This window comes from Erpetoichthys calabaricus, chromosome 6 (genome assembly GCF_900747795.2).
Source record: "Erpetoichthys calabaricus chromosome 6, fErpCal1.3, whole genome shotgun sequence".
Taxonomy (NCBI): Eukaryota; Metazoa; Chordata; class Cladistia; order Polypteriformes; family Polypteridae; genus Erpetoichthys; species Erpetoichthys calabaricus.
The window spans coordinates 32665666-32680843 of record NC_041399.2 but is presented as its reverse complement, the minus strand read 5'-3'; the positions used below and the strand labels follow the sequence as shown (position 1 = coordinate 32680843).

The 15178-nt window shown below is 39.6% G+C and overlaps 1 protein-coding gene across 2 annotated transcripts in view; it reads left to right on the top strand.

Moving 5' to 3' along the window:
* The first annotated feature begins 2949 nt into the window (after window positions 1-2949).
* trappc8 (trafficking protein particle complex subunit 8) overlaps window positions 2950-15178 on the top strand; it is a 126779-nt gene continuing 114550 nt past the window's right edge. For both annotated transcript variants that reach the window (XM_028803465.2, XM_028803464.2), the window contains exon 1: window positions 2950-3290. In XM_028803465.2, the coding sequence (XP_028659298.1) occupies window positions 3134-3290 (157 nt within the window). In that variant the 5' untranslated portion in view covers window positions 2950-3133. The remainder of the gene's footprint in view (window positions 3291-15178) is intronic.

Sequence of the window (15178 nt, the reverse complement as noted above, 5' to 3'; positions counted from 1 at the left end):
TGTCTCATCAGACCAGAGAATTTTCTTTCTCATGGTCTGAGAGTCCTTCAGGTGCCTTTTGGCAAACTCCAGGCGGGCTGCCATGTGCCTTTTACTAAGGAGTGGCTTCCGTCTGGCCACTCTACCATACAGGCCTGATTGGTGGATTGCTGCAAAGATGGTTGTCCTTCTGGAAGGTTCTCCTCTCTCCACAGAGGACCTCAGGAGCTCTGACAGAGTGACCATCAGGTTCTTGGTCACATCCCTGATTAAGACCCTTCTCCCCCGATTGCTCAGTTTAGAAGGCCGGCCAGCTCTAGGAAGAGTCCTGGTGGTTTCGAACTTCTTACACTTACGGATGATGGAGGCCACTGTGCTCATTGGGACCTTCAAAGCAGCAGAATTTTTTCTGTAACCTTCCCCAGATTTGTGCCTCGAGACAATCCTGTCTCGGAGGTCTACAGGCAATTCCTTTGACTTCATGCTTGGTTTGTGCTCTGACATGAACTGTCAACTGTGGGACCTTATATAGACAGGTGTGTGCCTTTCCAAATCATGTCCAATCAACTGAATTTACCACAGGTGGACTCCAATTAAGCTGAAGAAACATCTCAAGGATGATCAGGGGAAACAGGATGCACCTGAGCTCAATTTTGAGCTTCATGGCAAAGGCTGTGAATACTTATGTACATGTGCTTTCTCAGTTTTTTTTATTTTTAATAAATTTGCAAAAATCTCAAGTAAACTTTTTTCATGTTGTCATTATGGGGTGTTGTGTGTAGAATTCTGAGGAAAAAAATGAATTTAATCCATTTTGGAATAAGGCTGTAACATAACAAAATGTGGAAAAAGTGATGCGCTGTGAATACTTTCCGGATGCACTGTAGCTTCCTGTAGAACAGTGTCTTCCATCTTCCATTTATGATTGACATTGCTTTCCTTCACGTGTAGCTCTGAGCACTTTTCAATGTTACACTGCATTTTCCAAGTGTTTGCCCAGTTCTTAAGCATATCCAAGTGTTTTTGATTTTTTTTTTTTTTTAAAAGTCTTCTCTCTGTCTGCCAATCCTCCAATTTTAGTGTCATTTGCGAATTTCACAAGTTTACTACCTATATTGGAAAAAATGTCATTGATATAAATCAGAAAAAGTAACAGTAAAATGACAGACCCCGAGGGACTCCACCAATGCACTTTCTAATCTGTTACAACAGCTCCAGTCACTTCAGAAGTCTGCTGCATGATTTTTTTTACACAGATCCATGGTACACAACAGCCATCCTGCTCCACGTTTACTGGCTCGCTGTCTCTTAGAGAACTCAATATAAAATATTATTACAGTACTAACCTATAAAGCTTTAAATAGCCTTGCACCAGACTACATCCGTAACCTCCTCCATTACTGTGTTCCTGTTCGCCCACTAAGGTCCACTTGTTCTGTCTTCGTGGGTGACAGTGCCTTCAGCTCCGTTGCACGCAGACTATGGAATGACCTCTAAAGTTAATGAATGTGATGAGTGGACTCAAATAATTCTTTAAAAAAAAAAAAACACAACTAAGAAATCATTTGTTCAGGATGGCAATTAACTTACTCTGACATTCTGACCCTTCTTTTCAGTTTATTCTCTCTTTGCAGATGCTCAAGATCATTCATATTTGTATCACAAATGATATTATTTGTTCATGATTTTCTTGTAACATTTTGTATATTTTTTATTTTGGTGTATTGTCTCTTATTCTAATTTAAAGCTTTGCATTTCTTGTATTTTTTTATTTAGTATTTTATGTGGATATTATTTGTTTACAGACTTGTATATAGTCTATTATTTTGGAATTCATGTGAAGCGCTTTAAGCATGGGAAAGGCACTATATAAATATAATGTACAATTACTTTTTCATCTCGGATAGACTAATAATAATAAGAGTCCCTTCACGGTTTAGATAAGATTAGAAAATCCCGTTTTCCTGGATTGAGCCTTCCTTTATAATAGAGAGCACAAGGTTTTCGTTTAAAGACAGCTCGCTGTTTTACGTGTTGGCTTAGACCCATCCATCCATCCATTTTCCAACCCGCTGAATCCAAACAGGGTCACGGGGGTCTGCTGGAGCCAATCCCAGCCAACACAGGGCACAAGGCTGGGAACCAATCCCGGGCAGGGTGCCAACCCACCGCAGGACACACACAAACACACCCACACACCAAGCACACACTAGGGCCAATTTAGAATCGCCAATCCACCTAACCTGCATGTCTTTGGATTGTGGGAGGAAACCGGAGCGCCCGGAGGAAACCCACGCAGACACGGGGAGAACATGCAAACTCCACGCAGGGAGGACCCGGGAATCGAACCCAGGTCCCCAGGTCTCCCAACTGCGAGGCAGCAGCGCTACCCACTGCGCCACCGTGCCGCCCGTTGGCTTAGACCGTTCTTGTCCATTACACTTTCTTTGTTAGCTACTCTAATTCGCTTTATAAAATGTACTGAAATGTAAAATTGCCCCTTCCGAGCCACTGCCTAACAGAATGTCTGTGCACGTCACTCTCTTTACCTCATGTTTAAACCAATCAAAATTAAACCTTACAGAATTAGTAAACAAACAAAAAATACACACATTTACCAGCAGAGCAAACTCGAAATTAAGAATGCTGTCACACGGATACTGAAATTCTTAACTTGCATGTGCCACAACATGCAACACGTTGCAACTCGCCGGCGCTATATTTACGTCCCTTACAGTTACTGCTTAAAGAGGAGGCGCTTCTAAAAGTAACAAAGTCCTTTGAGACACGAGTAAATCGCCAACAGCAGAGTCCGATAATTCAATTTACTGAGAGTTGTCCAAAGTACTGCGGAAAGTCTCCTCCTGACAGCCAAGAGCTCCTCCGTCTTCACATCACCGCCTGGCCGTTGCCGGCGCTGTTTACAAAGCTGCCCGCGTCACGTGACCGCCCCCGCTGCCTCACGGGAAAGAATTCGATCAGCAGGGAAATCCACAGTTCAACATGGCTGCTCTTGGGTGGCAGTAGAGGGGACTTGTTTTTATTTCGGGACGATTCGGTTTGACAGCTCGCCAGCAGGAGGTGAATAAGCAACAGCGGCTGGCAACCCATTCCCAGTCATCTTTCCTCGCCGTCCGGGGCACTCCACCTCGCCATGGCTCAGTGTCTGCAGTCCGTGCAGGAGTTTATTCAGGATTCTTTCGTACCCATGGTGGCTGTCTTGTGCAGCGAAGATGCGGAGAAAGTGACTCGGAAGAACAATTTGAATTTCGCCGAACTGGTCCGCCCTTTTTGCCGGCTCACGTCTGAAGGTGTGTGCTGTTATTTACCTCAAACTGTCTGCATATCTTACAAGGTTAACCATGTGAAGGCTGAGATTTTAAGCCGGGTTGCGCGAATAAAACAAAATGAGAGACTGGGTGTTAAAAAGGAGTGATAAGCAGAGCGGGCCGTCTCCCGTTTCTTCTAGCTGACAATAGGCACTGTTTCATCAATATTTAAGTAGTAGTCCCGCGGTGTCGTTTTCCAGGCAGTTGCAGTTCTGCTGTCAGGTCTGTCATGAGATGAGCTTTGTGTGCCCAGTGGAGCAGGCCAAACAGGAACTACCCGAAACGCACCCCGGATTGGGACGACTGATGCAGGCACAGGAGTAGAGAAGTGGAAACCCTCTGTGGAAGAGCAGGGGGAGGAAATCAAGAGGCTGTCACCTGATTGAGGGCTAAAAATACTGATGTTCGGCGGGAGCTCTAGTCGCGCGTTTCTCTTGTTTTACGTTCTTTTAATGTCGCGGAATACCGAATAGCCGTTTGGGTGAATGTTAGCTTTAGTTCTGTCGTTCGAGGGCTGTGCTGTCACATTAAAAAATCACAAAGCCTTAAGGGCAGCGTCATTTCGTAATACTGGCTGGAATGGAAGGCTTTTGTCATCATGGACGTCCAGGTTTAGTTTTAACATAATTAATTAACCACTCTGCATAGGCAGAAAACCATATTATAAATACAAGTATCAGTTTTTTTTTACATATTTTGTTGAATTGCATACATGCTCAATTAGACTATGCAGTGTGAGAGCTTAGGTGTGATGAATGGGTTGTGCCAGTTGGCCATGTGGTATATCCTTATTTACAGTACATTCAGAAAGTACTCCGACTCCTTAACGCTTTTCACATTTTATTACCTTACATCCTTGTGTAAAATGTTTAAAAATAATTTTCCCCGCATCAAGCGACATTCAGTACACCAGAATGACAAAGCAAAAAACTGGATTTTAGAAATGTTTGCATTTTCTTAATAAAAACTGAAATATCACATTGACTCACATATTCAGACTATTTTCTTAGTACTTAGTTGAAGCATATTTGACAGCGATTCCAGCCTCGAGTCTACTTGGATTTAATGTGACAAGCTTGGTCCTCCTGGATTTGTTTTTTTTTTTCTGCCATACTATTCTACAGAACCTCAAGCTCAGTCAGCCTGGATGGAGACCATCAGCAGACCACTATTTTCAGGTATTCCCTGAGATGTTCGATTGCTCTGGCTGGGCCACTCAAGGACATTCCCAGAGTTGGCCCTAAACAATGCTGGGGAGCGTTACTTGTAAAAGTAACTAGTCACTTTACGTTTAACGTAATTATGTAACATTGTTACTTATTGTCAAATGCAATGTATTGCAAACAGTGTTACTTCGGCATTAGTTTTTCTTCTTTTGTGTAAAAAAAAAAAAACACATTTCACTGGCCAGCATTTGTTATTAAATCATAACTGACCAGAAACACATCCAGATGTGACTATTTTCTTGTGTTTTATAAAAAAATGTAGTGTCTCTGGGTCCAGACATGAAAAGGAGATGCTCCTCAGGTGGCTGAGATCTTTCTGGAGGTGTGGGAATGCCCACAGACGTGTGCGTGCGTGCATGATGGTACCCTGACAGCAGCGGGCAACGTCTTTATCTCAGTAGCACAAATGAGTTTTTTTGTTTTTTTTAAAGTAATGCAGTTATTGCGCTACATTAATGATTACTTTAAAAAGTAATTTGACCAAAATGTGACGCACATTACTCCTAATCCACTCCTGTTTTGTCTTTGCTTTGCACTTATGGTCATTATCATGTTGGAATGTAATCCTTCGGCCCAGTCTGAGGTTTAGCATGCTCTGTAGCAGGTTTTCATGTCAGGTTAGGGTGTCTGTACTTCAGTCCTCGCTGCCGAAAAATGACCCCACAGCATGATGCTGCCACCACCATATTTCACCATTAAAATGGTGTTGCACAGGTGATGGCCGGTGCCTGGTTTCCTCCAGACTGGGCACTATTCTTGGTTTCTTCAGGCCAGTGAATCTCTTTCTTGCACTCTGAGAGCCCTTTAGGTGCCTTTTTGCAAACTCCCAAGTGGGCCTGTATGGGTATTTATCTGAGGAGAGACTTCTGCCTGGCCACTCTGTCATAAAGCTCAGATCGATGGAGTGTTGCAGTGTTTGTTGTTCTCCTGGAAGTTTTTCCCAACTCCAACAGGTTCTCTGGAGCACAGCCAGTCTGACCACTTGGTTCTTGGTCACCTCTCTTGTTATGGCCCTTTTTCCGCAATTGCTCATATTGATTGGGTGGCCAGCTCTAGGAAGAGTCATGGTTATTCAAAACTTATTTCATTTAAGAATTATCTTGGGAACCTTCAAAGCTTTAGGAATTTTTTTGCAACCTTCCCCATATCTGTGCCTTTAAGCTCTGCCTGTAGTTGTTTTGACCTCATGGCTTGGTGTTTGCTCTGATAGACATTATCAGCTATAGGACCTTCTATGGACAAATGTGTGCCATTCCTAATGATGTCCGTTCAATTGAATTGATTGCTGGTGGACTCCAAACAAGGTGTAGAGACCTCTCCATAGTGATCAATATAATCGGATGTACCTGAGCCAAAGTGTCTGAATACTTGTGTCAATATCATATTTCAGTTTTTTATTTTTAAAAAACTTGTAAAAGCCTGTTTTCACTTTGTAATTCCAGGGTACTGAGTTTTGCTTGATTTGTAGGGGGAAATGAATTTAAACTATTTTAGCAAAATTCTGCAGCCTACTGTATCAAAATGTGAAAACATAAAAGGGTCTGAGTACTTTCTAAGTCCACTGTATATGTGACATTCTGAAACTGTGTTAGTTTGGTTCATGGTTGCTTTGAGTCATAGCCACGTAATTCCGTGTCGAATCATCACACTTTTGGACCTCATTGTCACAGATTTTAATGAAACCTGGCATGCTGATTTGGTCATATGAGTAACCAATGGAAGTGAAATTGCATGTGTCCTTGATCGATATTAAGGGAGATTTAAGCTAACAAAAGTTTGAATTATTTGGGGGATTTATGACTTTCACTGACCGTATCTCCCGAAATACAAGTCACACAGAAATGGTTCTAATGTCACTCTAAAGCTCTTTAAAGTAAATCCTATGGTATCCCCAAAATAAAAATTAACGTTTTAAGAATGATTATAATATTAAAAATTGAAAAGTGAAAAAAAAACTTCATTTTAAAATTGGCAAATATATATATATTTTTTAACTAAAGGTAGCTTATGAGGTCATGAACATCTCCAGAAAATGTGGTCTTTGGTTTTTGTGTCGTTGCTGAGCTATCATTACTTATAGGTGGCATCACATGGTTTCATATCACTAATGGGCTTTTTTCATAGCAGCTATATTGTCATGAAATAGTATGGCAAATGTATAGTAGTATAGTATGGGGTCATTAAGGTTCCAATTATGCCACACTGAAATTGAACTAGTGACCTCTGTGCTTGTTGTACTGTTTCATGTCAAAATGGCTGCCGTGAAAAGGGCCCATTCCAATATGGCTAGGAAATGACCGTGCTCTGCCCTGCGTTAATCAGAGGGGAGTGAGGTGTGCAAATCAGTCGGGCGTAATCAATCATTAACAGATGCTATCAATTACCTGGTGGAAATAAAAACATTGTCTTTGCTACAGCAGCATACATTTTCACAATGTCTTTAGTAGAGAAGTAAAGACTCAATCAGAAATCTTTTCGTGACCCCTTCAAATGTAATCTCAAGAAGAAAACCCGTGCTTTAAGAGACCACAACACAGGATCACCCCAGTCTCACCATTTGTAGAAACTGCTGTGTGAGACTATCAAAACTCACACCCGAGAACAAACCGATCTGTCAGTCTGACTCTTCCAGTAGTGACATAGCAGACCCTCCCGATCCTGAACCTATGGCTGGTCCCTCAGCATCCGGTGATGAAGGTACATGGCTAGGGTGTGTTGAAGAAACGATGCCCAGCACTGGAGAGTTGAGAATGAACTTTTTTATATACACATGGACCATCTCCATCCTACTCATTCCCATACCATCCTGATACACTTGTCATGAATCATCAGGATGTGCTTTTAGTTGTTAAACCTGTGACGGCAAAAGGACAGATGTATACAATTTCAAGCTAAGGCACAATTGCTGCATCAAAGGCTCTGATGGAGTACAACTTGAGAGAGCAGCCATTTTATGTTCTTACATTCCCACCTTACCATTCAAACGGTACAGCAGCTTGTATGTGAGTTCTTCATGATTCCACCAAAGCTGAATTTCTTTCTTCACTCCAGTGGTCTAAGAGCCCATCTAGTAATACTGATTACAATATCAGATCCAATACTGATGCGCTGTGCAAGAAAGGACAGAGTCGACTATACTTCCTTAGAAGGCTGGCGTCCTTCAACATCTGCAATAAGATGCTGCAGATGTTCTGTCAGACAGTTGTGGCGAGCGCCCTCTTCTACGCGGTGGTGTGCTGGGGAGGCAGCATTAAGAGGAAAGACGCCTCACGCCTGGACAAACTGGTGAGGAAGGCAGGCTCTATTGTTGGCATGGAGCTGGACAGTTTAACATCTGTGGCAGAGCGAAGGGCGCTCAGCAGGCTCCTATCAATTATGGAGAATCCACTGCATCCACTAAATAGTATCATCTCCAGACAGAAGAGCAGCTTCAGCGACACACTGCTGTTACTGTCCTGCTCCACTGACAGATTGAGGAGATCGTTCCTCCCCCAAACTATGCGACTCTTCAATTCCACCTGGGGGGGTAAACGTTAATATTTAACATTATACAAAGTTATTGTCTGTTTTTCACCTACATTATTATCATTCTTTAATTTAATATTATTTATTGTATCAGTATGCTGCTGCTGGAGAATGTGAATTTCCCATTGGGATTAATAAAGTATCTATCTATCTATCTATCTATCTATCTATCTATCTATCTATCTATCTGTCTGTCTGTCTGTCTGTCTGTCTGTCTGTCTGTCTGTCTGTCTGTCTGTCTGTCTGGTTCAAGTTTCGTTTTTGTGTTAGGGTTTCAGGTGTATGAGGAAAGGCTTGATGTATATTTTCTGAAAACATACAATGAGAGAGTGTATGATCTGAAATATGATTTACTTAATTCAAGACCCTGTTTAGTAGGACAGTGTCTCTCAAGAAGTCAAAAGTGTGAACTGAAGAGAAAAACTAAAACTATTCTGATTTTACCATTAATTCTATTTTGTTTTAGATGCTTTGGCATTATTGTCTTTTTGTCTTAATTTTTACCTGTAATTTTGGATTTGATGCACCCATAAGATAAGTCATGATAGCTCAGCAGTGAAGTTTTTTTGCTATTCTTTTTAATATTCTAAACACTCACAACAGGGTAATTTTTCATTTAGGGGATAGCATAGTATTTACACAAAAATATAGAGTTGGAAAACTATAGAAAAAGATATGCAGACAGGGAGTGAATGTTCAGACTCTATAAGCACAGCAGCCAAACCTGAGACAGTGAATCTGTGAGGTCATGCCACCATGCTGTCCTTTTTGTATAATATGTAATAATGCCAGTATGTGTAGTCCTAGCAAAACATATCTTTAAGTCTTGGAATGTGTCATGAAACATGCCTGTAAAGACAGCTGCAGAGTGACTCTTTAGGGTCCTAATAAATTGACAATCCATTTTAATTTTCTGTGTTTTGCTGAATTAAAGAGGCACATAATATATATATATATATATATATGTTTAATTTTTTTTAGTAAGTCTGTATTCTGGACTTAACTTCATAGGCTTTCACATTTGGAACTTATTGTGAAGTCTGCTGAAGTCTACAAGTCAAAGTTGTCCCTGCAGCGTCAGGTGAAATTCAACAAAGAAAAGTGTTATGGTTGGTTACTATAAAAAGTGACAATTGATTATCTAGCATCCTGTCTTCCTTAATGAGACTAAGAGCTTCTAGAAGAGCCCAGACATATTTATTTAAAAAGATAATTTGGTTAAGTGAAAGTAGTGTTGGAAACATTACATTTCTTTAACTACGATTAAAAAAAAAAAAGATATAACATTAGATGCATATGACAAAATAAATCTGTATTTCTCTGAATATGATTCACCTAAACATGAATTGGCATTGCTAAATTTGCCCTTGTGTGTACTGTATGCCCACCTGGTGATGGACTGCTGTCCTGTCCAGTTGTGCCTCCTGCCTTGCACCCTGTGATTGCTGGAGTTTGCTCCATCTACCTCTTAACCCACTGTGGATAAGCGGGTTAAGAAAATGGGTGGGTGAGTCGACTGTGCCTGCCAAAAATGAAAGTGTGTTTTCTCATAGACTGTCTACATAACAAATATGGATAAAGATAGCTGTTTTTGTTACTGCTTTGAAATGATAATGTTGTCCATCAAGGTTTTCTGTGTACTCTTTGAATGTCTGAACAGTCAAATCTTTGATCATTACATTTAGGCACAGTAGGGGCGGATGGTTCAATCTGTTAGCTGCCTCTGCAAATTTGGATTCTCTTTCCTTTGCCATCTTTTTGCTTGTATCATTTAAAGATGAAGTGATGACTTTGTGGGGCTAGGATTGCCCAGCTAGTAGTGTCAATGTGATCTTTTGTAAGATAGGCCTGGAAGAGGTCTTGTCTTCTCTGTCGTCACCAGTTTTTGAGACCTCAGCAGAGATGCAAATAGAGAATTTATATCTTGAGTCAGATGTTCAGATACGATGGCCTTGAGGCAGATGATCAGGGACCTTGCCCCACTGGGACACCTGGATCAGGGAAGGACCTGGAAAGGGGCAATATCTTCGCTGGACTCGAGGGCAGCCCCCTGATTTCCATCAAGGACCAACCAAGGGGCTGCCTGGATGGTTCCTGAGTCCTGGAGGACAGCACTTCCACCACACCAGGAAGTGCTGCCGCTCCAGGAACTGTGTATGCCCGGAGTGCTTCCGGGTGCAAGGACAAGGGAAGACCATCACCAGGCACCTGGAGCACATCCAGGGCGTGATAAAAAGGGCCGCCTCACTCCCTTCGAGGAGCCGGAGTCGGGAGGAGGAAGACGGAGCTTGCGAGAGAGGAGTGGAGGTGGCCGAAAAGAGAGAGGACTGAGGAATAGTGTGTGCGTAGGTGGAGCCAAATTGTTAATATTATTGTAAATAAACCCGTGTTTTTTGGACATTGGTGTCGTGTCTGTCTGTGGCTGGGCAATCTGTTACAGCCTCTAGAAAAGATTTATTTTTGTGAGTTAATGAGTGAGGACTGTAGAATTGGTGAATATGATCTAAGTACAAGGCAGAGAGTCTGCCGGATATAGCACCTGAACTTGCACACATTTGTAAACACTGATATTTTTCAAAGGTGTAAAGTGTTCTTTACCAACCTTTTTTTCACTGCATGCATCACATTACTCACAAGGTTAAGTCTTCAAATACAGCACAGTGCAGTCGAAGTTTTAGTGTCTGGTAGGTGCTCAGCATTAAAAAGTTAATATGTACAGTATTTGAAAATACATTTACCAGCTTGAGTTTCTAATGGTGTTTTCCATTAATTGTTAAAGGACAAACAATGAATACCCTTCTTAAATAATTGTGGTCATGGCACATGGTATTTGCGTAGCTGTACCACAGCCGCATTGATTCTTCTTTGCTATGTTTTGCTCCATGAACTAGGATTTCGCAGCTCAAGTTTGCAAAAGTTCTTCAGTTAAACAGACTGCGTTCATGTTGGGGGCAGGGAATTCCCCTCCACAAAGTGAACCCCAGTCATATTTATAATAATTTAGTAACCTGTTTTACTTGTAAATCAAATTAATTCCTTATCTATTATTATTTGACATGACAATGTAAAAAATGTTCACCTTACCTTTTAAAAGCAAATAATTAAATCAGTTTATAACAAGAAAGTGAAAGTTATGGGACCTCTCTGTTCTATCTGACTTTCAGTTCTCAGCACGGTGTTAACTTTTGATAAACAAAAAAGAAACCGCCTCCTCATCTGGCTGAATGGCTTCAAATAAACATTTTTAATATAGCTTTTTTGTTGTTGCTGCTGCTAGAGTGACAGCATTTATGATCTCTTCTCAGTTTTCTCTGTACCTACTGCTGGGCAGACTTTCCTTTTTGTTGCTTTGTGTGGTTCCTGTTCTCTTTCCTTTTCTAACCAATTCATTCAACTTCCTTTTTTCTCTAGTAAAAAAATCTGTTAAATCCTAGTTTTATGTTATGATGAGGTCTTTTTTGATATATTCAATAAAAAAAAAATTGTCATAAGAACATAAAAGATTTGATGGAAGAAGGTGATTTAGTTCAAATTGCTTAGTTTCCTTCTCATCTATGATGTGATTTTTTCCAATGACAGATGGACGTCTTCTAGTGCTGGGCGGTATACCGGTTCATACCGAAAACCGTTTTTTATTTTTTTTTATGATATGGATTTTTCTTATACCGCAACACCGGTTTAAATTGCCTAAACGACGTTCGGAACGTGGCGCAGCGGGAAACTGTTCAAGTGGGGACCTTTTTCACTGCTACACCGCTAAACACAGATTTGTTGCACTAGGGCTCTTTTTCACTGCTACACCACCAAATAGTGGGCGGTAGCATATGTATGCCGCGCGGTGAAAATGGACAGAGAGCCGAAAAAAAGGAGTCACGTCTGTCGCCTGGAGATGCTTTAGTTTTAAAAGGTCAGATGTGTAAATACTGTTTCTATACTACTGGATAATACTGCAAGCCAAGTTGTACTTGTTTTATTTGTTTTCAATACAGTGTAATGTACCTGGGTACTGTGTAATATTGTGACGACATGTTTACTTTATTCTCGTACTTTGTCATTAAAGTAGAACATCGTAAACTAAACTTCATCGTAAAATGAATATTTAATTTACTAGATTTTCTCAAACCCCGTCATAAGTTATATAGCACATTAAATGCTTTGTGTTAAGTGTTCCCCGAGCTTCTTAAACTGACTTCCTCTGCACTAAGAGGAGGCACAAAGCATTTAATGTGCTACATTAACTTATGACGGGGGTTTGAGAAAATCTAGTAAATTAAACAATGAATTTAGGATGAAGTTTAGTTTACGACATTCTACTTTAATTATAAAGTAAACTATGAGAATAGAGTGGAAATGTCGACGTATAGTTTTTTTTTTCCTTCCCTGTGTCCGTATTTTTTTTTCTTCACCGTGGACCTAATACGATTCCGTAGGGCTATACCATAAATACAATTAGAAATGCAAGTTGCAGTTGTATTATTTATGTATATAGCTTAGCTTGAAGCAAGGTCCATATTAATGCAGTTTGCCTAAATGATAGTTCAGTTGGTAAAGATGTCATCACCAAGATTGCACTTGTTTTATTTTATTTTAATTTGGTGAATACTGTGTAATGCACCTGGGCTTTTGAAGCCTTGAAGTAATAGTGAAACTATCAGTAATAATACAATTATTTATTTTATTGTTATTATTTATTAGTTTAAATATTATGCAGTTTAATGATGGAAAAGTTGTTTAAAAAGTCACTTTAACGTGTCAGTGGACAGAGATTGTTAACATTAACAGAAAGTGTAGTTATTTTACAAAAAATATTTATTTATTCCTTTTCTAAGACATGTTCAGTGCAATATAACTTTTGACAAGCACCTCTGGAAGTCTAAATACCTCTTTGGATGGTTGAAAATATGTTGTCAAAATTATAATTTAAGTTTTTGCAAAATTTGTTAAATAAAAAGGTTCTGTATTTTGACTGCATATGTCATGCAGTGTGATTTCCTTCTCTTCATTACTGCAACCCCCTTGAAAGTATCACTTTATGGGGCAATGCAAACCTGTATTAATACTTGTGTGCACATTAAAATATTTTTGTTTGTACAATGTACAATGCTCTTGACAGTGGAATAGGTTATTCTTAGCCAGTAATTGCAGTGGAAAATGTGTTTAACATCCACTCATGCATGGGAAAAAAATACCGTCAAATACCATGAAACTGGGATAATTTAGAAAAATACCGTGATATAGAATTTTGGTCATACCGCCCACCCCTAACGTCTTCCCTTGTATTGTAGAGTGTATTCCTCACCATATTTTGACAGCTGCTTGAGCCATGCACTGAACGGCTAACTGCCATAAAAGGGGTCAGTCATTAGGAACAGAGTGCTATATAATAAAGAAAATTCCTGAATATCCTTTGGATAGAGTGCTTCATTATAGAGAGCTTATAACAATGGGAAAGAAGAATATAATGTATTGGAATGCTTTCTAGAGAAAAGGCTGTCATTTCTTGACATACAGCTGTAGGAAGGGGTACAATTAGTTGGATACTCCCTGCTTCCTTTTTTTGGAAGCATTCTGTGAATGACCACCTCCATTACTGAAAGCTGTGCTGTTGGCAAGTTATGAAAACATTGCTGCAAACCTTATTAGTTATGTTGTAAGCCTTTACATGAACAGTGTCATCATTTGTCATTTATCTGGTGATTTGTCACTTGCCATGTGATCACTGAGCAAGCCACTTATCTTGTCTGTGCTTCAGTTACCAAACGTTTGTAAACAATTGTTTCATGCCTGTCTTCTTTTAAAGTGTTTTGTGATGTTGCATTTGTTTATTCTTAATGGTGTATCTTCCTATTCATAAACACTACGGTACACAAAGTAAGTTAGTAAATGAAACCAGTTATTCCTACTTACGTAGTAAAGGTGAGAGGCTATTAACTGGTAACCAGTGTTAGCACTAATTTAATTAGTTAATTTAATTAATGATTAATTTAATTAATGTTTGAGTCAGTCCTATTAGTTTTTATTTTTCCACATTATTTGAAAATACTGTTTATGCCAAATTTCCCTGGTGGACAAATAAAGATTGAACTATCCGCCTGCCTGCCTGCCTGTGCTCTATATACAATATAGATGAAGATCTTTTTACTATAATTTAGTATCTGCTACAGTTGTCCACTGGTTTCTTGCATCAGGTTATTTTTCTGTGTTCCAAGTTGGCAATATAGGCATGTGGACAGCTATGTTAAGCTGCTATGAAAAGCATGGGCAGGCTGAGAATGTGATGCCTTCCCGCCAAACCTTATGCTATCAAGAAGTTGCACCACAAGAATAATGCATCTAGGGAGATGTTTGTGGGTTTTTTTTTTATTTTTTAAATACGGAAGTATTGGCTAATTGCACGTTAAATCCAGAAAATGGCAGAAGAGATCCTACTTTGCTGGGCCCTTGAGCAAGACCCTTAACCTTCAATTGCTCCAGGGGCGCTGTACAATGGCTGACCCTGCGCTCTGACCCCAAGGAGTATGCGAAAACTAACAAATTCCTAATACAGGACATTGTATAAGGTGAAATAAAGAACACACAAAAAAAAAAATCACACTTTTGAACCTCATCATCACAGATTTTAATGAAACTTGGCATGCTGATTTGGTCATATGAGTAACCCATGGAACTGAAATTGCACGTGTCCTGAATCAAAATGAAGGGATATTTAAGCTACTAAAGTTTTAACTTATTGGGGTGGTTGGGGGGCTATTATGACTTTGACTGGCTATATCTCCCTAAATATAAGTTGCACAGAAATGGTTCCTATATTGTTTTAAAGCTCTTTTCCAGTGTGTTTTTGCCTAAATACTATGCTATCCCTAAAATAAAAAAAATCCATGTTATGAATGATTATAATAATAAAAATTGAATAAAAAATTTTTTTTTTTAAATTGGTCATTTTTTTTTTTATAACTAAAGCTAACTCATAATGTTCCTGTCCAAAAGTGTGATGATTTGACATGGAATTACCCTGTACTTTAAATTTTTATGTGAATTTATTTTCTCACGCTTAATAATAATGCATTTTATTTATATAGCACCTTTCCCATGCTCAAGGTGCATTACAGAGTCTCGACA